At 45.4% G+C, this 24,623-nt stretch overlaps 4 protein-coding genes, 1 non-coding gene and 1 pseudogene across 28 annotated transcripts; 2 read left to right on the top strand and 4 right to left on the bottom strand.

Annotated features, from left to right (window-relative positions):
• Window positions 1-86: 86 nt before the first annotated feature.
• Window positions 87-174, bottom strand: TRNAM-CAU. Its single transcript is given in 2 exon segments — window positions 87-122; window positions 137-174. It is a non-coding gene; the product is annotated as a tRNA-Met (tRNA).
• A 296-nt stretch (window positions 175-470) lies between these two features.
• Window positions 471-4,446, top strand: LOC100839152 (probable inactive receptor kinase At5g10020). 22 transcript variants are annotated; one of them, XM_014896796.2, is made up of 6 exons: window positions 471-1,727; window positions 2,207-2,233; window positions 2,357-2,452; window positions 3,515-3,565; window positions 3,845-3,892; window positions 4,060-4,446. In XM_014896796.2, the coding sequence occupies exons 1-3, from the start codon at window positions 803-805 to the stop codon at window positions 2,359-2,361; spliced, it is 957 nt and encodes a 318-aa protein (XP_014752282.1). In that variant the 5' UTR covers window positions 471-802; the 3' UTR covers window positions 2,362-2,452; window positions 3,515-3,565; window positions 3,845-3,892; window positions 4,060-4,446. The 22 variants fall into 22 exon arrangements, with proteins under 22 accessions (XP_014752282.1, XP_014752281.1, XP_024317599.1 ...); XM_014896795.2 differs by having other exon boundaries at window positions 2,840-3,565; XM_024461831.1 differs by having other exon boundaries at window positions 2,595-3,565.
• Window positions 2,935-6,994, bottom strand: LOC100838844 (annotated as a pseudogene).
• A 4,332-nt stretch (window positions 6,995-11,326) lies between these two features.
• Window positions 11,327-14,790, top strand: LOC100823133 (phospho-2-dehydro-3-deoxyheptonate aldolase 2, chloroplastic). The gene is made up of 5 exons (XM_003562632.4): window positions 11,327-11,998; window positions 12,112-12,389; window positions 13,074-13,350; window positions 13,452-13,697; window positions 14,265-14,790. The coding sequence occupies exons 1-5, from the start codon at window positions 11,465-11,467 to the stop codon at window positions 14,541-14,543; spliced, it is 1,614 nt and encodes a 537-aa protein (XP_003562680.1). The 5' UTR covers window positions 11,327-11,464; the 3' UTR covers window positions 14,544-14,790.
• A 1,255-nt stretch (window positions 14,791-16,045) lies between these two features.
• On the bottom strand, window positions 16,046-18,611 carry LOC106865870 (40S ribosomal protein S6). Its single transcript, XM_014897217.2, has 6 exons — window positions 18,473-18,611; window positions 18,326-18,390; window positions 17,385-17,442; window positions 17,186-17,294; window positions 16,818-17,090; window positions 16,046-16,618 (listed from the first exon to the last, which is right to left on the bottom strand). The coding sequence occupies exons 1-6, from the start codon at window positions 18,476-18,478 to the stop codon at window positions 16,377-16,379; spliced, it is 753 nt and encodes a 250-aa protein (XP_014752703.1). The 5' UTR covers window positions 18,479-18,611; the 3' UTR covers window positions 16,046-16,376.
• A 565-nt stretch (window positions 18,612-19,176) lies between these two features.
• On the bottom strand, window positions 19,177-23,940 carry LOC100823438 (serine/threonine-protein kinase SAPK2). Of its 3 annotated transcripts, XM_024462674.1 has the most exons (10): window positions 23,580-23,940; window positions 22,167-22,241; window positions 22,022-22,060; window positions 20,684-20,785; window positions 20,514-20,567; window positions 20,335-20,427; window positions 20,161-20,253; window positions 19,973-20,077; window positions 19,763-19,861; window positions 19,177-19,683 (listed from the first exon to the last, which is right to left on the bottom strand). In XM_024462674.1, the coding sequence occupies exons 1-10, from the start codon at window positions 23,697-23,699 to the stop codon at window positions 19,399-19,401; spliced, it is 1,065 nt and encodes a 354-aa protein (XP_024318442.1). In that variant the 5' UTR covers window positions 23,700-23,940; the 3' UTR covers window positions 19,177-19,398. The 3 variants fall into 3 exon arrangements, with proteins under 3 accessions (XP_024318442.1, XP_014752702.1, NP_001304800.1); XM_014897216.2 differs by lacking the exon at window positions 22,022-22,060 and having other exon boundaries at window positions 20,684-20,793; window positions 23,580-23,939; NM_001317871.1 differs by lacking the exon at window positions 22,022-22,060 and having other exon boundaries at window positions 19,399-19,683; window positions 23,580-23,699.
• Between the last annotated feature and the right edge of the window lie 683 nt (window positions 23,941-24,623).

Below are 24,623 nucleotides of genomic sequence, written 5' to 3'. Positions count from 1 at the left end.
GAGGAAACTAAAGAAAATGGGTGAGGGAGTAGGGGAGCGATTCGCCAATAAGGAAAACGATTAAGTGGAGAGAAAAACTAAAAAGTTGGGGTGAGAGAGGCTCGAACTCTCGACCTCAGGATCACTCACTTTTAGCTATGAGACCTACGCGCTAGCCAACTGCGCCACCACCCCGTTGTGTTTAGTTGCACATCTCACCTTCTATAACACATACGTTATTCCCGTTTACAACCAGACGTAGCTCAAGCAGTTAACCTGAGGTCGCCGGAATTCATTGCGGAACTACATTCGTGACTTATCAAAACTTCAGAAGCTCGAACGTCGAGTGATGTCCCGCATCAACAAATTAATCTTTACTATTTCTTAATTTTCAGTTACTTTCCAGTTACCTCCGAGGTAGGCTCGTAGGTCCGCTCGTAGGTCCGCTCGTCCCTCACACACGCGAAAGAGAAATTACATCGTTGCCACCGCCAAGTCCCCAACACCCCCAACCCTCGATCTCTTTCTCTTCTCGTTCTCTCCACGGGCGCTCGGTACAGAGGAGAGAGAGCCAACGACAGGAGAGGGAGGGGCCGCCGCCGCCGGCCAAGATCTCCACCGCCGCCTCCCTCGCTCTCCTCATCCCGATCTGGATCGCCTCCCTTCTCTCTCCCCCGTCCCGATCTGGATCGCCGCCCGCCGCTGGGGCCATGGGTCTGGCCATAGCCGCTGTCTGCATCGCCCTCCTCCTCATCCTGAATTCCTGATCTCGAACGCGTGGTGGTGCGAACCTGGGTCGAGCTTGCCTTCCCAGCCCGCATCCATGGCCGCGCTCCTCTTTTTCGTGCTTCTAGCAGTGTTTGGCGGCGCCGCCGCGGGCGACGACGTGTCTGCGCTGCTCGAGTTCAAAAAGGGCATCTCGGACCTGGGAAAGGACCAGGTGCTGGGATCCTGGTCGCCGCCGGAGACGACTTATTCCGGCAGAGGCGGTGATGGGTGCCTCGCGGCTTGGCGCGGCGTGGTGTGCGACGGCGGCGCGGTGGTCAGCGTCGCGCTCGATGGGCTCGGCCTCGCAGGGGAGCTCAAGCTGGTCACGCTCGCCAACATGCGCTCGCTCCAGAACCTCTCCCTTGCGGGAAACGCCTTCTCCGGCCGCTTGCCCCCCGGTATCGGCTCCCTGTCGTCTCTCCGCCACCTCGACCTCTCCGGCAACCGCTTCTACGGCCCCATCCCCGGCCGCCTCGCCGACCTTTCCGGCCTCGTGCACCTCAACCTTTCCTACAACAACTTCACCTCAGGCTTCCCCACCGATGGGATCCGGCAGCTCCAGAACCTGCGCCGCATCGACCTCCGCAGCAACTCCTTCTGGGGCAATGCTGGCGATCTGCTCGCTGAACTCCGCAACGCCGAGCACATCGATCTGAGCGACAACCAGTTCACCGGGTCTGTTGATTTGGAGCTGGATAGCTTGTCCAGCATCGGGAACATGGTGAAGTATATGAACCTCAGCCACAACAGGCTGAGTGGCGGTTTCTTCCGGAACGAGATGGTGGGGGCTTTCAAGAACTTGGAGACTCTTGATTTGAGCAACACTGGGATTGGTGGGATGTTGCCAAGGATCGATTCATGGTTCTCACTGGCAGTTTTCAAGGTGGCTGGTAATGGGCTTTTTGGGATGATGCCTGAGACGCTCTTGCATAATTCAATGCGGCTCGTCGAGGTTGATCTTAGCCAGAATGGCTTCTCAGGTATCTCCCGCTTCCTAGACAATGAACATGCATTGCTGAATTTTCATGATTTACTAGCATGGATCCTAACCAGAGTTGAAATTGTAACTTGCCTTACAGAAGTGAATAGGATGAATGTGAGTGTGGAATATATTCTTTAAAAATGCTAGGAATCTATTTGTAAACGTGGAAAGAAAAAGTGACGGATGAATCAACTTTGGAAGAGAATTGCTCTGATTTTAAGGTGCTTCAACCTTTTGTGCTTTTGACATTCAAATACTGACCGAACTATTCTTGCTCTACATGCCAAATGATTCTCTATTTTTAACATTGTCATTATTGTATCAACAATCATAATATGTTGTTAGGATAATATGTTGTTAGGACTATCTCCACTTGCATTCAACTTGGCAGGATTTATTTTTAATATCAACTTTCTGGAATTTTTGGTTGTTTTATACTCATGTGTTGGTATGCCTCTATGATGGATTTAACTTCAGTCACCTGCTGGAGCAGCTGGACGCCAGGTTTGGGTCTTAGCATAAGCTTACCTCATAAGCTTACCTGATATTTTCCTATTGAAAATGCTTACAATTTATGGTTATTGTTTTCTTGTTAAAATGGCTTACTACACTTTTGTTTCCCAACAGGTTGATGATATAGAAAACGAAGCAAACAAACTTATTCGAATCAAGAACTATCTTCATGGCAAGTTATCAGAGCACACAAGTCATCCCATTGAGAAGGTACGAATTGTCCATTGCATGCTGATGTTGATGACAGCCCTAGCACAACCTTAGGTGCAAAATCTCTTGTTTTCCTGTCAAGTTTTAGCATACTATAATGGGGACAACTTCCAGTTTTGTTTTGTTTTGGTAATTATATTAGGGGTGGAAATAATGCCAGGTCAAAAGGAGGTCAAGCAAGTGAAAATATATGGGGCTTTGGTTGTGCGATCTCTGGAAACTACTCTAACTGCTTGTGGAACAATTGTATACTTTGATTTCCATCAAGAAAATTATGTTTTCATGATTTTACATTTTTTTTCTCTTTCATTTTCATTGAACTTTCTGTATACTTTGATTTCCTTCGCCTTGTTGCCTAAATAACTATATCTTTCTTTCCCATGGTAGGAGGGGGATTCCTTGTTGCCGTGCAAAAAACCTTTGCGTAGTTTAAATAAGAGTGGGATGCAGAGCGGATGTGTGGATGAATAAAGGATAGGAGAAAGCAAGACGGCGATGTTTGTCACGGCAAAAATTGTGTATCTGTCATCAGTGTATTGAACAATATTAATTAGTATCTTTACGATGAATGTGTTAGTGGGATTCTGTGGAATGGGTAAAAATTAATAGGGATCTACATGGGCATCACATTTTCATACTGCTGACATCTATCTCAACTCATGGTTTTGCTTCAAACGTTCTAATCTGTACCGATCCTTGTAGTCTGTCTTATATTAATCACCTGCAATACCTTCAAGTCACATAGATGAGGAGGTGTTAGTTTTTAAAGGGGAATCTTTTGCTGGACCAAATTTGCTAATATAGTGCGGTAATGCCATTTGCGATAATTCTTATCTTTTCTAAGCTCACCTTTTGTTATATATCATCCTTGAGGAATTATCTGAAAATTATTTGCTTCTCCTATTGTTGCTCTGCTATTTTACCAACTAAGAATATTGTCAGAACTCAGGATATATTACCTGAATGTAATCTGCTCACCTTTGTTTACAAGAAAAATGAAATGTACTTTTCTTTTCTCAACCTGCGATGAATGCTAATATATGGTGTGTCTCTCTTGTGCAGACTGAGAGGAGTGTGGATATGCTACTTCATGGAAAGAAGCCACTGGTTGAGGTGATAACTTCTCTATCAAGAATGTCTGCCAGTTCTGTAATGTAGTAAATTTCATGGCTTGGTAGAAGAGTGGCAGTTTCCTGTAGTTTGCTTTACCTGTAAATTTCTATATCGTTGTGCGAGTTGCTATGAGCTATATGCCAATTTGGATTGGCATTCCCTGAGTGGAATCAACTCTATATTTATGTAGCCTTTCAGCGCTTTTCTCTGGGAACCAATGCTTGACAGTTAACTTGAAGACATCCAATTATTTTCTGTTCTCATAATCTTGCTGTGCAGGTAGCTGACATTAAGAGACTCATGTTCTACTCTCATACCCTCAGAAAGGTACTCCGAGAACGCACCACAAAAGCAATATTTACTATGTTCTCATGTCATGATCTCCTCCGGAATTTTTCCAGCAAGTGTAAATTTGTAATCTCTGGTTCATCTTGCTAAGGGTATTTTTCTTTTTACTATGTTCTCATGTCAGGACCGCGTTTCGTTTGCTCTAGGTACTTTAAAATCCCTCCCCCATGTGGGTACGGCGGCCGGCAGGTGTTGGGTGTCGCAGTCTCGCTCTCTTTCATGCCCGAGGTGACCAGTGATCAGAAGGTGCTAGGGGCAGCACCGTGGGCAGTAGCGCTCTTAATCGCTGGTAGCTCCACCGTCGGTGCCTCATCCAATCAGTGGTACCTCATCGTTGTGTGCCTTTTCACTTTCGGAGCATTCCTTCTGTAATTTATTCATCTGCTCTTCTTTCTGATTGAAGCGAGTCTATAGGCGACTGAAGTTGTACAACAGAAAATTAGTAGAGTTAAATCATGAAATTATGGATCATCTGATTGAATCATCTGCTCTTTATTCTGGAAATCAATGTACTGCACTCTTGGAACTTGAAATTACACTCATATATACTACACGATTAAGTAGATACTTGTGTATTTTGCTAGCTTATCCAGTGCAGTATTTGTTTTCTCAATCTGATCCAGTCCAGAATTAGTAGATACTTGTGTATTTTGCTCTTAGGAAAGTGAGGCTGTTTTTTTTAGGGTAAGAAAATGAGGCTTTTAGTTATTGGAACATTTGTGAGGGCTATTAGTTATTGGAAAACTGTGTGTTCTGCTCAGTCATCGGGTAAGAAAGGGAAGAGGTTCCGAAGTTAGGTGTTGTCAGGAGTGTGTTAGCCCCTCTGATTCAGACCGGAAGCAAGCTTGGTGACATTGTTCATAATTATTACATTAGGAAATAATCTTCTAATTTTGTTGCCATATTGCTTGGATTGTTGACTATACAGGTGATGAAAGATGGTAGGCTAATGTCAAATGTGTTTGGGTATCTTACCGTCATTACCGTCACGGCAAATTTTAGTTACAAATTCTACGACATCTGAGCTCCACCTGACCCACCATCTCGCCGGAACTTCATCATCAGCCTGAGCTCCGCTCGATCCGCCGTCTAATAGGAAAACTTCGTCGCTCACGATGACTTCATTTAATTTTTTTTATGCTTAATTGCTTATTATATTTTTTTGCATATTATTATATTTTTTGTTTATTACTAAGCAGTTAAGCATCGCACATGAATTTGTCACTTGCCGCGCGCACGGGCGCGATCTCGTCGAAGAACCTCTGGAGGTCCCACCGCGACGATCCGCCATCCGCGACCGCCCTGGCGGCCTTCTCCTTCCACTCCGCCTCACCCTCGCCGCCCTCTCGCCGTGCCCCATCATCTCCCTCACTGCATCCTCCACCTCCCCTCTCCTCACCTCGCTCGGCAACTCGACACCGACGCCCCACTCGTCCTCCCTGCACGCGTACCGGCAGTTGGTCACCTGCTCCGAGAAGTATGGCCAGCACAGCATCGGCACCCCGGCCCGGACGCTCTCCACCGTCGAGTTCCCCCCGCAGTGGCTCAGAAACAGCCCCGTCGTGCCGTGCCGCAGCACCGCCTCCTGCTCGCACCACCCCACCACCAAACCCCTCCCATTCCCAGGTGCCACCTCCTTCTCGAACCCTCCGGCAGCAATGGCTGCAGGATCTTGTCATGATCTTCGGCCGAGGGCGAAGGTGTTCGGGAGGCGCGCGCGGATGGCGTGGAGGTCGGCGAAGGTGTTGAGGAGGATGCCGGCGGCGCCGGGCGCGTCGAGCTCGCACCGCTTGATGTTGACGGCGAGCATGACGTCGTCCGGGTCCGTGGTGCCGAGCATGACGAGGCTTCCCGGAATCCTGTCCACGGCCGTGTCCAGGTAACCGTCGCTGAAGCAGCTCTCGTCTGCACCATGCGCACGAGATAGTTTCAAACGAACGCCCGCAGAATAAGTAATTACTTCAAAGGTTTCCTGAGATACTACATTACTACGAAACTTTTTTTTCCATACGATTATATGACCGGGTTCCCTGATCAAAGATAACGGAACAAAAGGTTCACGTCCCACATAGTTTCAAACACACTTGCCGCCACAGGCTGACAAGAACACACACCAAGTTCAGATCTAAACAGGAAATAGCAAAACAAAAAGACAGCAGTTGCTGAATAGTTACAGGCAAAGCACTTTCATCAGTCGTTCACTCGAACAGCAGTCCTGGGGCATCACCTTCTTCCTTCCTGTCAGATCTCCTTCTCATCATCCGAGCTTGCCTTGTACGTGATCCTGGGCACGTCAACTTTAGTCTGAGCTGGGTGATGTAACATTTTGCAGCATCGCAGCGCCTAGTCTGAGCACGTCCTTTGAAGGGCACGAGGCTTCGCTGGACGAGCTGGCCGAAGTGGAGGTACCCGAGGAGGCCGCACGCGCTCTGCGTGAAGAAGAGGTACGCGGGCAGCCGCACCTCCTTCGCGACGTGCGCCACGAACCCCATGGCGCCGTCGGCCACCACGCAGCTCACCGGCGGCCTGCTGCCGCCGCTCTCTTGTGCGTTGAGTCTCCGGAGGAGGTCCCGGTCGTGGGCTGGGCATGCGCGGCGCGTGGCCTCGGCGAGCCGCCAGATGTCCTGCGTGGCGTCGAGGGAGTCGGAGGGTGGGAGCCCGTCGGGGATCGTCTCGAAGCGGAGGCGGCCGTCGTCGTTGTTGGGGGAGGAACAGAGGGCGGCGGGCCCGTGGGTGCGGAGGAGGCGGCGGCGGTTGTGCTCCGTGTGGACCAAGGTGACGTGGATGATGCCGCCCGGGGCGTGGAGGAGGGCGCTGGCGAGGGCCGTGAACGGGGTCACGTGGCCCTGCGCCGGGTATGGGATCGCAGCACGTGCGGCGGCACTCTACGTGCGTGCTCGGTCCGATGCTCTCTGCTTGGAACTGAAGAAGGGAGAAAGTGCTAGACGTACGGCTTCTTGTTGCTTCGATGCGGCGTAGCACTGTCGGCTAGCTTGTGTATGAGATGGGAAGGGCACCGCTTGCCATGCCATGCCAATTCCCCGTATGCCTGATTTCTACAGAGGAGCCGAGCTTTGCCATGCGGCGTGTCGTCTTGGGTGTGCGTGTTTCACAGCCACACGAGTACATTCTACTACACCCACGTTTCTCTCACAATTGCCCCACAGCCAGAAGAACCGACGTGGAACCCAAATTCCACGGACGTGGCGCAATCCCACATGTGTCAAGCAACGTGTGGGTTTAGTTGGTGGCACGTATGTCGATCGTCCCATGCATGGACACACGTGCCCGTTGCAGCTGAGCATGCAGATGGGCGATCGACGGCGCTGGATCGGCCGAGCGGGTTGGTGCGGATCTATGATGTAGATGGGCCGGGGTCCGTGTGTCACGCTCGTCAACGTACGGTGGTGTTCTTTTCTTTCTGCCGCGCCGTTGAACGGTTGAACCGCTGTAGCTGCATCTCCACACCAGCCAGGCAGAACAGCTAGCGATGGGGCTTGAACAAGCTTAAAACCCGGTCTATCTGTTTACCTTTCCAGGGGAATCAAAGGACGCGCCGTGGCCTGACCGTTGGCACGATAGGAGCACGTCGACACCGATCGTTCCACGTACGTATATACGATTGGCCGACTTAACTGGAACATCCGAACATACATACAGCACTATACAGTATACAGGAGTGCACTGTGCACACGCTCGATTTGCATTTGCTCTGTGCTGTGTTGCAATCCGGAGCAATACGTACGTTTTCAAGGTGCAAGGTGCACGCGGTACGGAGGCTGGTGTCATCATCATCTTCTTCTTATAACAGGAAGGAACGCCTTGATCGACGTTACCTGATGCTCGATCGATCTACCTCTGATTAACCGACCGGGGTCAGAAACTCAGAATCAGGACCACAGCACATGCTGATTTCGGGTCTGTCCCCGTAATCGATCGATCACGAGCCTGAACGGGACACCCCAAGGCATGCCCACGCGCTGCATGCAATGCCGCAATGCGTCTGGGACCACAATTAAATGTTTATCATTTTCTGCTCCTGCCGCTTTTTTTTTCCTCCAGGCAAATACCCTTACTCCGCTGTTGCTTGTCTAGCTCACCAAGAAGAAACTCTAACTATAAAGATAGTTTTTCTAGGCACTAAATAACACGGGGTACTACACGTTTTGTAAGTTACGAGTACCAGCAGACCGAGATTGAAAGCATATAACTACGGCGGGAGAATGGAATTTCCGTATAACTATACATACTACTGCTGTCCGTTTTGTAATTTTTGTCTCAAATTTATCTAAAAATGAATGTAACCATTCGTAAAAAAAATCTAAACACATGTAAGATTTCGACAAGAATTATAAAACTGATGGAGTAGCAGTAATCAATAAGCCAAAATAAAAAAAGAGCTGATAGAGTGGCATGCATCGAGACAAAATCACGGTCACACGAACATCCACACTACTTACCTTTCTGTTGGTCGCTTCGCACTAAACACATGTAAGATTTCGACAAGAATTATAAAACTGATGGAGTAGCAGTAATCAATAAGCCAAAATAAAAAAAGAGCTGATAGAGTGGCATGCATCGAGACAAAATCACGGTCACACGAACATCCACACTACTTACCTTTCTGTTGGTCGCTTCGCACAATGGTTTTAAAACCGGGGCATTTGATTATTCTTTGTCGACAATGCATTACACGTGCGGCAATTGTCACAACCCACTAGTTTTCGCAATTCACATATGCTACTAACCCCCGCTCTGTCCGCTGTGACGTGACAGATTGATCGCACCAAAACAAAAAAAAGAAAGAAAAAAAAACTGCTCCAGAATCATCGAACACGAATGGAACGAAAACCGAGTTGACTTAAAAACACTGCAAAGGAAAAAAGAACTGGAAGTCACAAATAAAAAATCAAGCAGATCGACGGTTTTCTCTCGCCGCAAGCAGGCGGCAGAGTTCGAGCGAAACTTTTGCTCGGACCACGTACAAACTGGAGCAACTCCGGTCACCGCACGGCAGGCCTCCTGCTGTCCTGCAAAGGGTAGTGATCCAGGACGGCGTGGTAGTGTTAATCCTTACAATCAGCAGGGTGAGCCCAGGAAAGTGCGATTGATTAAACTAAGGAGGCTGCGAGGAAAGTGTGCCTGCAACTGCATGCTTGATTTTATACTACGACGCAGCCAGCCCTCATGTGCGACTTGACCAGATCGATCCATGTCCAGATGCATCTACACATGCTGGGAATATGCTGCCGTGCACCTACCTACCCCACCAGCTTCGTCGATCTGCTATGATGCTATCCAACCTTTATTTTCTCGTCTTGGGGGAAGTAGTGTTGGTCAAGCGGAGATTGCGATTGCTGACTGATAATTTGCTTTGATCACTGACCTCAGGATTAATTAATTTTTTTAAGGTAGTGGTGCTAAAGGTAAAGGTAGCAGAGCAATCAGTCAGTGGTCAATGCTCGTATCAATATGGAAGTGTATCCATCCACCTTGCGTGATTAATTAAACCAAACAACCAATAACCTTACGTTTTAGGCGTACTGTGGTGCTGCGCCTGATGAGTACGCAGGAAATGTGCGTGATACTAGGAATAACCGAATAAGCTTATTGCCGGATGTTCGGTGCGAAGGCTTAGGAAACGAACCCTTTTGAACCATTTGGTAAAAGGAAATCAGCGGCCACCAAGGGGCCCTTTGCCCAGCGCAATTGACAAAAATGGTCTCATTTCAAATCGACTTTCAAAATTAGCTTGACGAAAAATCCGGAAAACGACATGTAGCACTTTCCGGCCAACTAGGTCGGACACCCAAGCTTTGTGCCCATGTCAAAAGGTCACACGTGTCGTTTTGCGGGCCTTCTACCAGCCCATTTTTGCATTCGATTAAAATGAGCCCAATTTTGTCAATTGAGTTGGGCAGAGAGTCAGAAGAGCGAAAAATCAAAATGGAAGAGGGTGGAGGGGGAAAGGGAATAGATGGCAAACATGTTTGAATAAACTATGACATCGCTGTTCTATTCTCTAGATGTTGTTAGACCTCTAATGGGGATTAGTACGTATGCATGGTCATTTTGACTTTTCAACTATGAATAACTAGAAGAATCTTGATTAACATACAGAGCATCCATGTTGGCACATATCCTAGCAAAGCATGGTCAGCTTTAAATTAAACATCTTAATTAACTTGCAAATCATGCATGATGGATGATGGCGCACATCTCCAGGCAAAATCATGAGCATATTTATAATAAAGTATCTTAATCACACATCGAATTGTGCGTGTTGGCGATGCCTCAACGGCCGATCCATTGGAGACACAACAAGTTGCAATTATGACTAAGGGATTTTCAAAAATAATTTTGAACACCCTCTATCAAAATCCTGAACCCGGTCCTGCAAATGGGGGATGATCAGCGTCCATAGAGGCGTGGAGGGGAACCATGGATGGACGCGGTGGTAAGACATAGAGGAATTTTTTTTCTTGCGAGCAAAATCTGAATGGATTCATTCAATTCGAGGAAATCACACATGTGAAAAAGGCATGAAAAAACATACTCTATTTTTCATAATTCTCGACACAAATTCTTTAAAAAATGAACGGATTTACGCACTAAAACGCGTCTAGATACGTCCATATCCATATGTAAACAAAATTACGTCAATAATTATGAAACGAAGGAAGTATTAATTAGTCATTATGAAATCCCAATTTTGACCGGAAGAGATAAACATAGAGTACTCCCTCCGATCCGTATTAATTGTCAAAATATTACATGTATCTAGACACTTTTTAGGCATAGATACATCAATATTTGGGTAAAGTTGAGATAAGTAATATGGATCGGAGTGAGTAGCAAAATTAAAGTACTTGCTCCGTTCAACAAAAGATGTCTCAAGTTTGTCAAAATTTGGATGTATGTAACATAACTTAATGCATAAATACATTCAAATTTGATCAAACTTGAGATATCTTTTACTATTGGACGGAAAGAATAAAAAAACCAGAATGCGAACTTGAGAGGTACACGAAACATTGGCGCGAAAGTTTGGAAATAAATCCACTCCGCGCGAGCAAATCCGTTTCGAAGATACGTGCAACTCCATCTCCAGCTCACACGATCTCGATCCATGCTGATCCAATCGAACCGGACAAAAATATAATCCACCGTGTACGCAGCAGAAACCCAGACGTACCCCACCGCCCCGTCGCCGCGGCCCCGTTTTGTCATAACCGCCCACCTAATTCTTCTCTCCCAAAAGTATCTCTCCAAGCAGAAAAGGAGGCTTCCCCATCCAAGGCCCCAGCCACGTAGTTTCCCGAAACTACCCTCTGCCCCATCTCGCCGTTGTCTTTATTGTCCGTCTCCCCTCCGTGGCCAAGACGCCAACTACCCAAAAATCCTCCCACCAACCCCCTCCCTCTCCTCCTCGGCGGCCGCCTATATATACTCCCGGCGACCTCCATTTCCCCAGGCCGCACGCTCGCCACCAACTCGCCCCCACCACCTACTACCTACCGCCCCGCATCGATCTCGCGCTCTCTCCTCGCAATGGCGCTCGCCATCAACTCCGCCGCCGCCGCAGCGGCCGCCGCCCTCTCCAACGGCGGGGCAGCCCAGCCGCCGCGCCCCAGAGCGGGGTTACTCCCGATGAAGAGGCGGGGCAGCATCTCTGCCGTGCACGCCGCCGACCCCGCCAGGGGCACCGGGTCCGTCCCGGCGGCCGCGAAGACCTCCTCCCCGACGGTGGCGCCCGAGGCGGCGGCTTCTCCGGCGGCGAGCTGGAAGGTCGACAGCTGGAAGGCGAAGAAGGCCCTGCAGCTGCCCGAGTACCCGAGCAAGGAGGAGCTCGACACCGTGCTGCAGACCATCGAGACGTTCCCGCCCATCGTGTTCGCCGGGGAGGCGCGCCACCTCGAGGAGCGCCTCGCCGAGGCCGCCATGGGCCGGGCTTTCGTCCTCCAGGGCGGCGACTGCGCCGAGAGCTTCAAGGAGTTCAACGCCAACAACATCCGTGACACCTTCCGTGTCCTCCTCCAGATGGGCGCCGTCCTCATGTTCGGCGGCCAGGTGCCCGTCGTCAAGGTACCAACTAACCAGAATTACCCCCTCGAGAAATCAATCTAGATACGCCCATACGACCATTCGATTTTGCGAGATCTGATCCGATCTACACCCGTTTTGTTTACCCATGGCAGGTAGGTAGGATGGCTGGCCAGTTCGCCAAGCCTAGGTCCGACAACCTCGAGGAGAGGGACGGGGTTAAGCTGCCCAGTTACAGGGGAGACAACGTCAACGGCGACGCCTTCGACGTCAAGAGCCGCACCCCGGACCCTGAGAGGATGATCAGGGCCTATGCCCAGTCGGTGGCGACGCTCAACTTGCTCCGCGCGTTCGCCACAGGAGGCTACGCTGCTATGCAGCGGGTTATCCAGTGGAACCTTGATTTCATGGATCACAACGAGCAGGGAGACAGGTGAGAATTTTGTTTGCCCCTTTTCCTACGATTTTTAGCTGACTATCTGGGGCGCTGTCCTGTTAAAAGATCCCCCTATGGAATTTCTTCCACATAGTATCTGCTTATCATGATAAGGCAAGAGCTAGTGATAGGTTGCTGGTACAAATATAGTATAAATGTTGTCTTCGCAGTTGGCAGTAACCAGTGGTGAACATGTTCTTGAAAGTAGGGCACCATACCTGTTCCTGAAATGTATAGGTAACTTAATTTGTAGCCTGAATAATAAGTAAATAAAAGCATTTTAGGTGGCTTGCAAATGTTTAATAAATTGCGTGGTAGTTCTAGGTTCATCAATCAATCAGTAGTTGGTACGGTCTGAGTGGTCACATTAGACATTAGAGTATGTCTAAACTTTCGCTTTAGATGTCCCTTTCTTTCGAGCTGTCCTCCTCTGCATCTAACTTCCACAATAATTCATCAGAAAGTTGCTCATTTTTTCTAATTATTTGCATAAAATGGGATACCATGGAAGATGTTAGTATTGTCGGTTAAGAAAATGTCCAATTATCCGAGCCTTTTTAGGTGTTGATTAGAATATGCCAGTTACTCGTGCAGTTAACATCTATCAGAATATTGAATTCGTAAATGGTTGATTGGTAGTTATCCAATGATCTGATTGCCTCAATGGAATGATGTATATAGGTACCGTGAGTTGGCACATAGGGTGGATGAGGCCCTTGGCTTCATGACTGCAGCAGGGCTGGGGATCGATCATCCGATAATGACAACTACTGACTTCTGGACATCCCATGAGTGTCTCCTCTTGCCATACGAGCAGGCTCTTACCCGTGAGGACTCCACAAGTGGCCTTTTCTATGACTGCTCGGCACACATGCTGTGGGTTGGTGAGCGCACCCGGCAACTTGATGGGGCTCATGTTGAGTTCCTCCGTGGTATTGCGAACCCTCTTGGCATTAAGGTCAGTAAATGAATTCATTTAAAAGTCAAATGAAACTGAATACAGTCTTCACTGTACTGGTGGTGCTGGCATTCAAATTAATATGAATTTGTGGAATGCAGGTGAGTGATAAAATGAACCCTGCTGAATTGGTGAAGCTGATTGAGATTTTAAACCCTTCAAACAAGCCGGGAAGAATAACCATAATTACAAGGATGGGTGCTGAGAACATGAGGGTGAAGTTGCCTCATCTTATCCGTGCTGTCCGCAATTCTGGACAGATTGTTACATGGATTACTGATCCCATGCATGGGAACACCATCAAGGCCCCATGTGGTCTGAAGACTCGTCCATTTGATTCCATTATGGTGAGTATCTTTCAATTATGGAGTCTAGTGCATTCCTGACCATTGTGGAGGAAAGTTTGACTTGTGAAATGACATAATAGAGAGTGGCCCTATGTGTTTATAATGACATGTTGCCTGATGCTTATCAATCATCATCCTCGGTCACAAGTCTGTTTGTTAAGTTTTTTAAGTAGGTCCACTGAGGATTAGGGGTTGAGTATCTTGTCAAAACTTGATTCTTTTATGCATCATTTGGATCTGCATTCCAGGGCTATTATTAATTTGAGTGTATGCTCTCTCTAGATGCTTTTTTAATGCCAAATGTCGGATGTTTTGATATGAATCATTGATTTGGTAGTCATGTGATGGCAGCCCTTCATTTATACCTCATCTTTATGATATTTTCTGCTGCAAAAGTCACTAGAAACTATTTTACCCCATTTTTTGTACTAAAGGAAAGTGCTGAGATATAAAATTTGACTGTACATATACATTGGTTTGTACTTGTTAAACAATTTTTGCAGTAATTGGGAAGTTTGTTTTGTCCTATATGTATTGCACTGACATAAACTTGGTGTTTATTAACAGAATGAGGTGCGTGCGTTCTTCGACGTGCATGACCAAGAAGGAAGCCACCCAGGAGGTATCCACCTCGAGATGACCGGACAGAATGTAACCGAGTGCATCGGTGGGTCACGGACCGTGACCTTCGATGACCTGGGTGACCGCTACCACACTCACTGCGACCCAAGGCTGAATGCTTCCCAATCTCTGGAGCTCGCCTTCATCATCGCCGAGAGACTCAGGAAGAGGAGGATGCAGTCAGGGCTCACAAACAACCTGCCACTGCCGCCATTGGCCTTCTAAAACAGGAGAGGAGGGGTTAGATAGTTTCGATCTGCAAGGGGGTGGGGCAATGGGCATTCCGTTGAGTTTGTATGGTGGGTGCTGTTTTGCAGAAGCTGTATGCTTATGAGCAGCTATGGTACTTATCGAGGACAGTAGCGTACTTGAGGTGTTGTATTTTTATTTATTTTCTTGTTTTTGAATGTCCGATCTGTTTGAGCCTTTGGTGACCGAAGAAAATAAAGCTGGGATGAGTTCTGTTGGTGAATTTTGTGTCCTTGCTATTCTATCTCGGCTGTGATGTCGAATGACATACTCCTTGCTGTTCTACCTAGTCATTTGTGGGGAACATCAGATTGCCTGAACAGAATGTTAAGATAGCATTGTGATGATCCTGTTATACATCTACGGTTTGCTAGTTTCTGCATAGAGAGTTTTTCCTGTACCTAGTTCAGGCATTCTCATTGGATCCTCATGGTCACTATGGAGATATGAGCAGCTTTAGGAGAACTTCCAAGATTAATGAGGCTAAGAAAGAGTATCCAAGACCTACTAAGAAAGAGTAGCTTAGATGGGAATATTTTTCTGACACTTCATACGAGCTGCACGTCTCCGGAGTACCAGTAAAAACAAAGCAAACTCAAGCCACTATTTTCATGAAGTCACATAAATTATTAAATGTGCTAATTTTTTTTGACAAAAAGTAGTAGCATTGTGTCTTAACTACACAACAGAAATTTCATGTACATGCTATGTTTACTGGAAAAAGAAGACGTGCTCTCCTAATGTATTTCATCCGAGTGCTATAGAGAAACATAGCAGGTGAGATGGTTGAGAGAAACAATATCATCCCTGTGCCTGTCTGTTCCTTGTTGTGTTGGTCTTCGTATGGGCTTGGTCTGGTTGTTTCGGTTTTCGTCCGGTTTTTCGTTCATTAACCAGTCAACTTTCTTTCAAAATAATGAAATAGGCAAAACTTTGACGTCAGTTTTTCAAAAAATAGTTGCAGGCTATAGCAGAAAAATATAGCTGCCTAGCCTGCTAAGTTGGTGTGTTTAGTTCCTTCGTGGAACAGCACAAAAGGACGTGTATCCTTAAAGCAATGGACGGCAACTATTCTTGGTCTCCCAACTGTTCTGCATATCGGCTTGCTTTTGATGACCATCAGTGGCATCGCATGATGTTTGCAAACTTGCAACGGCACCAGCAACCCTCGGAGGCAGCGATGAGGCACAAGCAATGGCTGGGGTTAAGGACTTCAAGACGGTGACTTAGCCACGTCTAAGCTTGTGAGTTTCTGTACCCGGTAAATGCTGTGTAAATGGTTATTTGACCAATGAGGTATCGCCATTCTCTTAGAAAGAGGCACAACTATTTGATAGCACAGGCTTCAGGCACCTGCATAACGATGGTGCGCCCCTACCACGGAGTATTCGGCTTCTGAGCCTGAACAGCGAACATGGGCCAAAGGCGGGTTAAAGAGAATAAACACGAGCTCGCCTCCTCGCTTGAAATGCCAAACATATAGTTACCTTTCCACCTTAACCTCGAGTATGATATTTCTTCAAAGAAACATGTCCTAACAAAATCTCAAGTAAACTAGCAACTTTGCAGAGCAGGATATAGCTAACATGCTTGATGAAAGACCTGTGGTTGCTGACTCCTCTACAAGAGCAGAAAATGACAAAGAACTCCATACTAACAAAATGCTCCTGACAATAAAGTACCTTGTCTATGCAAAATCGCATAATTTACTGGGCTAAATCAAGAAACATGAAAGGTCACGCGTTGATTTTAACAACGCAGTGCAAGAAACTCTTCGTCTATTGTAACTTGAGAAAGTTTCAGAACATCTTAAGCAGAGACCGCAGGAGCCTTGGCAGCGGCAGAAAGCTTGGACCTCCGCTTGGCCATGCTCTCGCTCCGTCGGTCCCTCTGCTCCTTGAGCCTTTGTGCAAGCAGCTTCTGGTACTCTGCAGCCTCAGACTGCTTCTTGGCGATCCTCTTTTTCTTGTCAGCAATTCTAGCACGCTTCCTCTGGAGTGTCATGGGAGTCACCAGACGCTGGATCTTCGGAGCCTTGCTCGTCTTCTTACCTGCAAATAACAAACAGTTAGGCAGGGAAGGAGGTAAATGTGAGACAAGCTGACAATTGAAGAAGTGCTCAAATGCAAGCATTATGAAATGACAAAAGGAAACAATAAAATGCATGAGAGGGCATGGGAAAGCAACACATGAGAATGCTCACAGGTATAGACTAGATCAGATGCAGAGAAATAACTCAAATGTGCTCACCTTTCTTGTTAATGAATGTCCTGCGGTATGTGTTGACGTAATTGCGGACATCATCATCCTTTCCAAGGTTGAAGAGCTTCTTGATCTTGGAAGCTCTCTTGGGTCCCCTCATCCTGGGCTTCTCAGTGTCAGTAAGGCCAGGCAGATCATTCTCACCCTTCTTGACAATCACCAAGTTAATAACTGATAGGTCTTGGCTGACAATGCAACCACGGACTGACTTTCTCCTGCGCTCACCATCACGCCTGCCATACCCACGGAAGCAAGGTGTGCCTATAGAATAGATGCAAAAGAAAAGGTGAAGGGTTTGATTAAGGATGAGTAAAATTGTTGGTTAATGAGAAAATGTCATGGCAATAGAGTTTTACCCCTGTGCAGCAGAAGGCGAACACGCCCAGCAGTTAGAACTCCTTGCTTCATTGGGAAACCTTGTTTATCACAACCACCCATGATCTTGAATACATAACCTTTGAATTCCTGTATAAATGAAACGACAGATATCTGTAAACAAAACTTCAGAATACCAGAAGAAGGATTAAGTGTCTAAACAAGTTGCCAGATGATTACATCGCCCAGATGATCACCCGGAACCTCCTGAGAGATCCTTTTGTCATACAGGTGCCGCCTGAGTTCATAAAGAAGAATTAGATTTCCAGATTAAAAAAATAAACAGATAGCATAAATCCAACTAAAATGTTGTCGATCGACAAGGCAGAAGCGTGTCAACAACTAGTTGAAGTTTCACCGGAATACTCCTTAATGGTGGTTTTGAAAGTTACTGTATTGTTTCTTAAAACATGTGTAAAGGTTTGAGACAGCTAATTACATCATATGCTTGAATGAAATGCCATAGTTTTTATGCAGTTCAAAAACAGTTCAAGCTGTAATTTAAACCTTGTTCATGGCATTATGTTGATAGTTCTCTATGTTTCACCAAAAACTGAACAGGACGACAGCATCAGAAACTACTACTACTAGTAAGTGAAAGAGCAAGGGATCATAAGCTATATCTGTGTATTCCTAACTCAAAGTAGATATGTATACAAAATATCTTAAACTACAGAAGCTAGCTGATCATTTATCAATAGGTCAAAGTATACATGTACACAAACTGTGCTCAATGCAACGGTGGAAACTAAATTTGGATTACAAAACAAAACGGGAAGTGGATTCTGTGACACGCTATTACGGTTAAAACAGCAAAACTTCCATTCTAATTCACTCCGAAAAAAAAATAACTTCAAACAATTCAACAACACCGTCATGTTTAACACACACTGTCAACAAATAATAGTTCCGCATCATCCAACTTATAACCAAGTAAAAAAAAAGTAATATTAGACGAAGGCGGTGGCATACAGGAATCAACGAAACCACGACTCGTCCATCACAACTTCAAGGATCCACAGACAAAGTAGCAACACGATTCCCAAAAGTGTGGCGATCACACGACATGAATCTAAAAGGATAGCAACGACTACACGAATGTGGGGAAGAGAAACACTCACAGCTTCTGGTCGTCGTCGATCTCGAGCTTCTTCTGGCACCCCGTGGTGGGGTTGGCGATGTTTAACTGGAATCAACGGATAGATAGAAAAATACGAATCAGGCCACCACGCAAAACAGTCTGGGAACATCACAGGAGCAATGCTTACCTTCATGGTTATGCCGCGGCGAGGGCTCAGGCAGCAGCGGCGGCGGCGGCGCGAGGACTAGGGTTTTGGGCGACAGGGGCGGCGCGTGGAGATGCTGTGAGTCTATATAGGGTGGGGGCGCTCGGGGAGATATATAGGCCGGGCCTCTAGGCATGGGCGCACGGTTTATCTGAGTCATTGGGGGTCGAGTTGACGGTTGGATTAGATTAACAGGCCTAACGTAGAAGTGGGCTTGCTCGCGTATGTTTCGTGCACATACACGGGCCCAACTGCTTGGTCTGTGCCGGATAGTTTGCAAGTTCCCCTCGTTCTTTTTTTTTTTTTGCAAATTACCCCCAAAAAGGATAATTTGCGGGGCCTAGAGCGAAAACGAAGAATGGTTCTGTCTTAAACCTCGTCTGCACGGCTAACTTATTACAGTAATTTTTTCCCTAGAAACTTATAATTTTTGTTTGAACTTTTCACACAGGAACTTTCTAAAAAGTAAATTCCATATAATAATAATAAGAATAATATCTGTTTGAAACATTAAATATTTTGGCACATCATCACTTAAGTATTTTACCGTCATCGTTGCGAATGACTGTAAAACAAAGACAGTACAAATCGGTGGCAGTTAAATAGGAAATGATTATGGGATGAACACATGATGGATCAAGTGATCAACAGGTAAGATAATCCCTCCAACCAAAGTAAACTGCAAGGGAAGCAAGAAATCAGTAATCCAGCTAAGAACATCAGCAACACATGGAAGTATATATATTATACTTATCCACAGCGTCACTACCTCGGTTACAGAAAATATGCCATACAACATACAGAGTGTGGGGCACTCTGAAACCAACAGCGACACAACAAAAGGATGAACACATGACAAAGACCAGACCACAAAGGGGAATTGTTCAAGCCTGAACCACAACCGCTCGTCACAACGCGCACACGAAGTCACCGCTGTCCTCAACGTCGATGTCGTCAGCATCTATGTCGTCGAGCTCCATGCTCCCTAGGCCGGGCACGCACAACTGCCCAGCGAACTTGGACCCGTCACCCGGTTTCCGCGCCTCCTGGATGATGGCCATGCTATCCTCCAGGGTTTGGGAGGGCGCGTTGATGCCAACCATCTGCAGCCTCAACTGGTACTCGTCGGTCATCTCAATGGGCAGATTCTTCAGGAACCATGGGTGGTTCTTGATCTCTGGGATGGTTATTCGCTGCACGAAATGGATGGTGAGAATGCAGAAATGCTGTGGGTTTTGTCTGGAACCATAGCAGTTTTGAGGGGGAAATTACTTGCTCAGGGTTTGCAACAAAAATCCGGGACAGCAGATGTCTGCACTCCATTGAAATTCGGACGTAATCAGGTACTGCGTATTGTACGCTGAGTATCCGCTGCAAGGATCTTATAAACTTTACTCGCAGGTATAATTAGCAGCATGCACTGAGCTAAGGTAAATCAAATAAGGGATCTCATAGGCACAATAGATAGCTGGATGAACTCACGGTAATTGTCTTGCGGAAGTTCTTTGGTTCGACAGGGTCCTCAAAAGGATAAGCGCCAACAAGCATAACATATAGTGTTACTCCACAGGACCAAACATCAGCGACCTGAATTGCAGATAATGATGTTTGAAGGGCACAGTTCAAGATATTTGAACATTTAAGTACAGAAATAGAAAAGGGCTAAATACCTTCCCATCATATTCCCTTCTAGAAAGGACCTCCGGAGCTATGTAAGCTGGAGTGCCAACGGTCGATTTCGGCTGAGAGTGCAACACAGACGACTGGAAAGGAGAACTAAGTAAGTATAATGCTTTTAGTTGGCAAGCAAGTGATTATGCATGTCAAAATCTGCTCTGGGTTACCTTGGAGTAACCGAAATCACATATCTTGAGCCGCGGCGCTTCGCTCCCATCCAAGAGTGTATTTTCTAGTTTCAAATCTCTATGACAAATTTGCTGCGGTGAAAACAATAACCTCATATGCTTATGTACTGTGACACTTTAAAGTTATTGTTGTAAGGTAATTTTAAATAATTGTGTACCATGGAATGGCAATAGCTGACTCCTGAAAGCAGTTGTTGGAAGAAGAACCTAGCCTGTTCATAAGAATGAACATGTCAATAAACTAACAACAGAATGACACGCACTTAACTAATTAAGTATACCTCTAAATGAACTTCTTAAGTAAAAAAGATTCTGGTGAATTCTCTACCTCATTCTCACTAAATCTTCCAGTACTGCATATCCTTTCGAATAGCTCGCCACCAGCAGCGTATTCCATAACTATGGCCAAATGCGTGGGAGTTAGCACAACCTGAAAAACTAAATGATCTCTTTTAAGTTTTGCAATCTGGATATGAATTTATACTTTAGAAAATAAGACATACTCCCTCTGATCCTAAATTGTTGTCGAAATATTACATGTATCTAGACGCTTTTTAAGAATAGATACATTCATATTTGGGCAAATTTGAGTCAAAAATTTAGGATCAGAGGGAGTAATATTTTTAAATGCTCAAAGTAATAAACAGGAATATATATATATATTCTTATCCTGGCTCTAAATCTAATTAGTTATTGCAAGCACACATTTTCTCTTAATTAACAGCTGTGATTTTTTTAATATACTTTTAATCAAAGGTGGAGTATTGAAGCAAAGCCTCTTTTGAGATAAATCCACTACAAGAAAAACTAATGTAAATCAAACATTACTTATGATGTCTGCCTCTGTCATATCCTGAAGAAGAAAGCATGATTGTAATCAAATTTTCTATGAGTAACATTAACTGCAACACTTGAACAAGAGGCTATAACATTCCACTAGGTCGCTGTCACTTCCAATAGTCATTTAATGAATGTTTACATTACAACCTATAAGCAATTATGATATCTTCACAAAAAAGTCACAATGATCTCAATCCTCAACGCCTAAGGCAGGTCCACAGCAGTACTTACCTAAGTTAGAGGGCATGGCACTATGACAAGCTACTGAATGCTGATAAGCATCCAACTATCCAAACAAATTAATATGTCCTCACAAACAGTTGAAACAAATGACCCGCTAAGCATAACACATGGAAAGAAGAAACAAAATAATCCCCATATAAGTGAGAGGAAGGTCCTATAGGAATATTCTACCAAACAAGTTCATAGCCACACAAAGAATATGCTTCGAAACAACTCAGAATAGGAAAACCACTGTGGGTCGTATGGCGTATGCTATACTATAACATAAAGGTACAGGTCACTACCAAAAGAGTCCTTTCAAACTCTGCAACTAGTATAAAGTTTTTCTTTACATATTCCAGTTGTCCAATATGAGATAATGGATTGCATATACGCGCCACTTTCTTGCTGAAACTAGTACAGGTCAGAAGCTGAGAAGAGTTTCGAGTTGAACATTACATCAGATCTTTGTTTTCGTTACCCATCTTATTATTATTTTTTATGCATTTTCACACGATAGCTTCTTGAAGATTGAAGAATTTTAAGAAAACAAGTTACACTGAAGTTTTCTAAAAAAATGATTATTTTAATAGGGTGGTAGGACCTGTGGGTGAAGCTTGAGCCAGGACATTTTTGCATAAGTCTTGAATGTAGCGTAAGTTCATAACACATGTCAGCAAATTAGAAAAAAACTTTTAGATTTACATGTTTTGAAGGGTAGCACTTGCATAGAGGCAGAAGGGATTTACCTCTTTGAATCTAACAATGTTTGGATGCCTTAGAGATCTGTGATTCATAATCTCCCTTTGAACATTCTCGTCGATCTGTGAAACCATAAGAATATAAATTGAAGTGTTAGTTGACAAACTAAAGATACTCAAACACCAAAAAAAACACCAAACCCGTAAGGATTTGGAGAAGCCAAATAAGTTAAGTTGAACATTTTGCTCAGCACGAACAGCGAAATGTGAACAAATAAAATGGTTGAGTCAGTGAACGTAAAAGGGCAAATTTTTGTGTTGTTATGTGTAAAAGAAGAAATGAAATACGAGAACTTGGATAACACATACAATCAACTCTAAGGTACACAATCCAAACCACGATACATGAATCAAAATCCTGTTTATAATCCAAAAACAAACTCCATGGCAGCATAGTACACTATAGAAAATAGCGATATCATTAGTTGACTAAAGATGTTGAGGGACCATGGATGAAAGCCAAGGAAGGTGATCAAAGTGTCCATGGGAAGCTAAGAGAATGAAAAGTAATAGCGCATGACCGATGTTTGCTATTTCTTTGTGTTGAACGGAAAGAGAATTTGCTACTTCTGGACTGATTTTAGGCCGACCAGTTTCGTAGAAATGGATTTAATGTATTCACAACTAAACCTTAAACATGAAAATAGTTTGCATAATGTACTAAAATGCAACAAAGTCCAAGAAGACCATAAAAAGTTGGACAGACCATTCAGTTAGGTTGCAGCTCAGCAGAGAAACTGACAAGACATATGGATTTGGTCTGTAATCTAGATAACAAAACGAACATGGTAAATAAATGTTTTCCCAACTACAGCTAAGGTGCATAGGTGGACTAAGGTGTGCACAAGAAGATACCATTAATCAAAAGTAAAACAAGCCAGGAACATCCGACAGCAGTACACAGGTACAAAATTCATCTCTTTAATCGTCAACAGTGATGAGCTGACGAACGACCGCATTGATCAATCAGGTGTGATTTTAAATCCAAGAAAGCAAAGAGTGTGACGATGCGACCCACTGTGTATTTTTGGTCAAAGTTGAGAATTCCAGCCACAGAAACATAGCAGATTAGGGGAGCAGCACAGTGGATCAGTCAATCTCTTGAGCAAACTATACACAGAACCACTCAACCAGATAGTAGAAATTTTATTTAGCAAAACTACCTAGTAGGACCAACACAACAATAGCAATCCAGATATACAACCCCCTCTCTATGTACGCGCCAGGAACACAAACAAAACCTAAGCTAGGAACTTCAAAAAATTAATAATCTGATCACAAACCGGCTGCAGGAAATCGGGCCACGCATTAACCTACCCTAACCAACCAAACACACCTACCCGATATTCCAACCTTCACAACAAAAGAGGGGGGTCATTTAGAAATTCGGGCTGTTTTTACCTTGTGGCCCCTCTCGATGAACTTGACGGCGAACAGCTCCTTGGTCCTGACGTCCCGGACCAGCTTGGCCACCCCGAAGTTGCCCGACCCTAAGTCCTTGATCACCTCGTACCGCTCCATCCCAGACCACACGCAGCGCGGTCCGTGACGGGTCGCCGGAGCAAGAAGAAGCGGCAGCTGAGTAGGCAGTAGCTCAGCCCTCGGGGCGAAGGTCGGTCAAGCGCCGAACGGAACGGAGCCAGTGGTGAGTGGAGAGTGGACACCGGGAGGAGGAAGGGAGCAACGCCGAGCGAGAGCGGGGAGGAGCGAAGAAGCAGCAGCGGCAGGGAGGGAGAGGAAGGTGTGGAAGGGGGGCTGGCTCGTTGGGGGCCTTTTGACGAGGCTGGGTCGCAGTGCGTGGGGACACACTACAGAGAGAGACGTATGCCATTGCCATGTAGTGTAGCGACCATACCACCGATATCGTCGTGGGCTCTCGAGTGGGTTGGTTAATTGGCAAATTCTTATTTATTTTTATTTCGACGGGGCTAACTGATTTTATTTCTCAATTTTTCTTAATTTATTTTTATAATATTTTTCTTTTGTATGGTTTTCTAAAAAATCATTTAGTCATAACTTTAGTAGCTTCCTTATTAATATGCTCCATTTTCGTTAGATATTTTTAGAAGGGCTTAGTTTGTGTGATAACGAGCAATATTATTTTTCAAATTGTTTCTACTACTGCGTCATTTTACGTACAGAGGAATAACCTCGTGCTACAGAAGGAAGATTCAGTTTCTTTTTCTTTTTTTTGACAGCAACGTAGAACGAAGAGTCCATCGAATGTGACGTCTTTGCACAGTGCTTTGTACAGTTTCATGCATTTTACTCGGCTTTAAGCCAATATCGAGTGGAGTAGTACCTGCTAAACTACATTTACCCAGTCAACCGATATAGATAGATCCATGACTGCACACAATATGAGTCGATTGATTCTCCAAGTCACCTTCTCACCAGAGACTAGACTAAACTGCAGAGAACAGTAGGAGCTGCCACTTTTAACAT

The sequence above is a fragment of the Brachypodium distachyon genome, chromosome 1 (genome assembly GCF_000005505.3).
Source record: "Brachypodium distachyon strain Bd21 chromosome 1, Brachypodium_distachyon_v3.0, whole genome shotgun sequence".
Lineage (NCBI taxonomy): Eukaryota > Viridiplantae > Streptophyta > Magnoliopsida > Poales > Poaceae > Brachypodium > Brachypodium distachyon.
The sequence above is the reverse complement of the archived record's forward strand: the minus strand, read 5'-3'. Positions and strand labels throughout refer to the sequence as shown.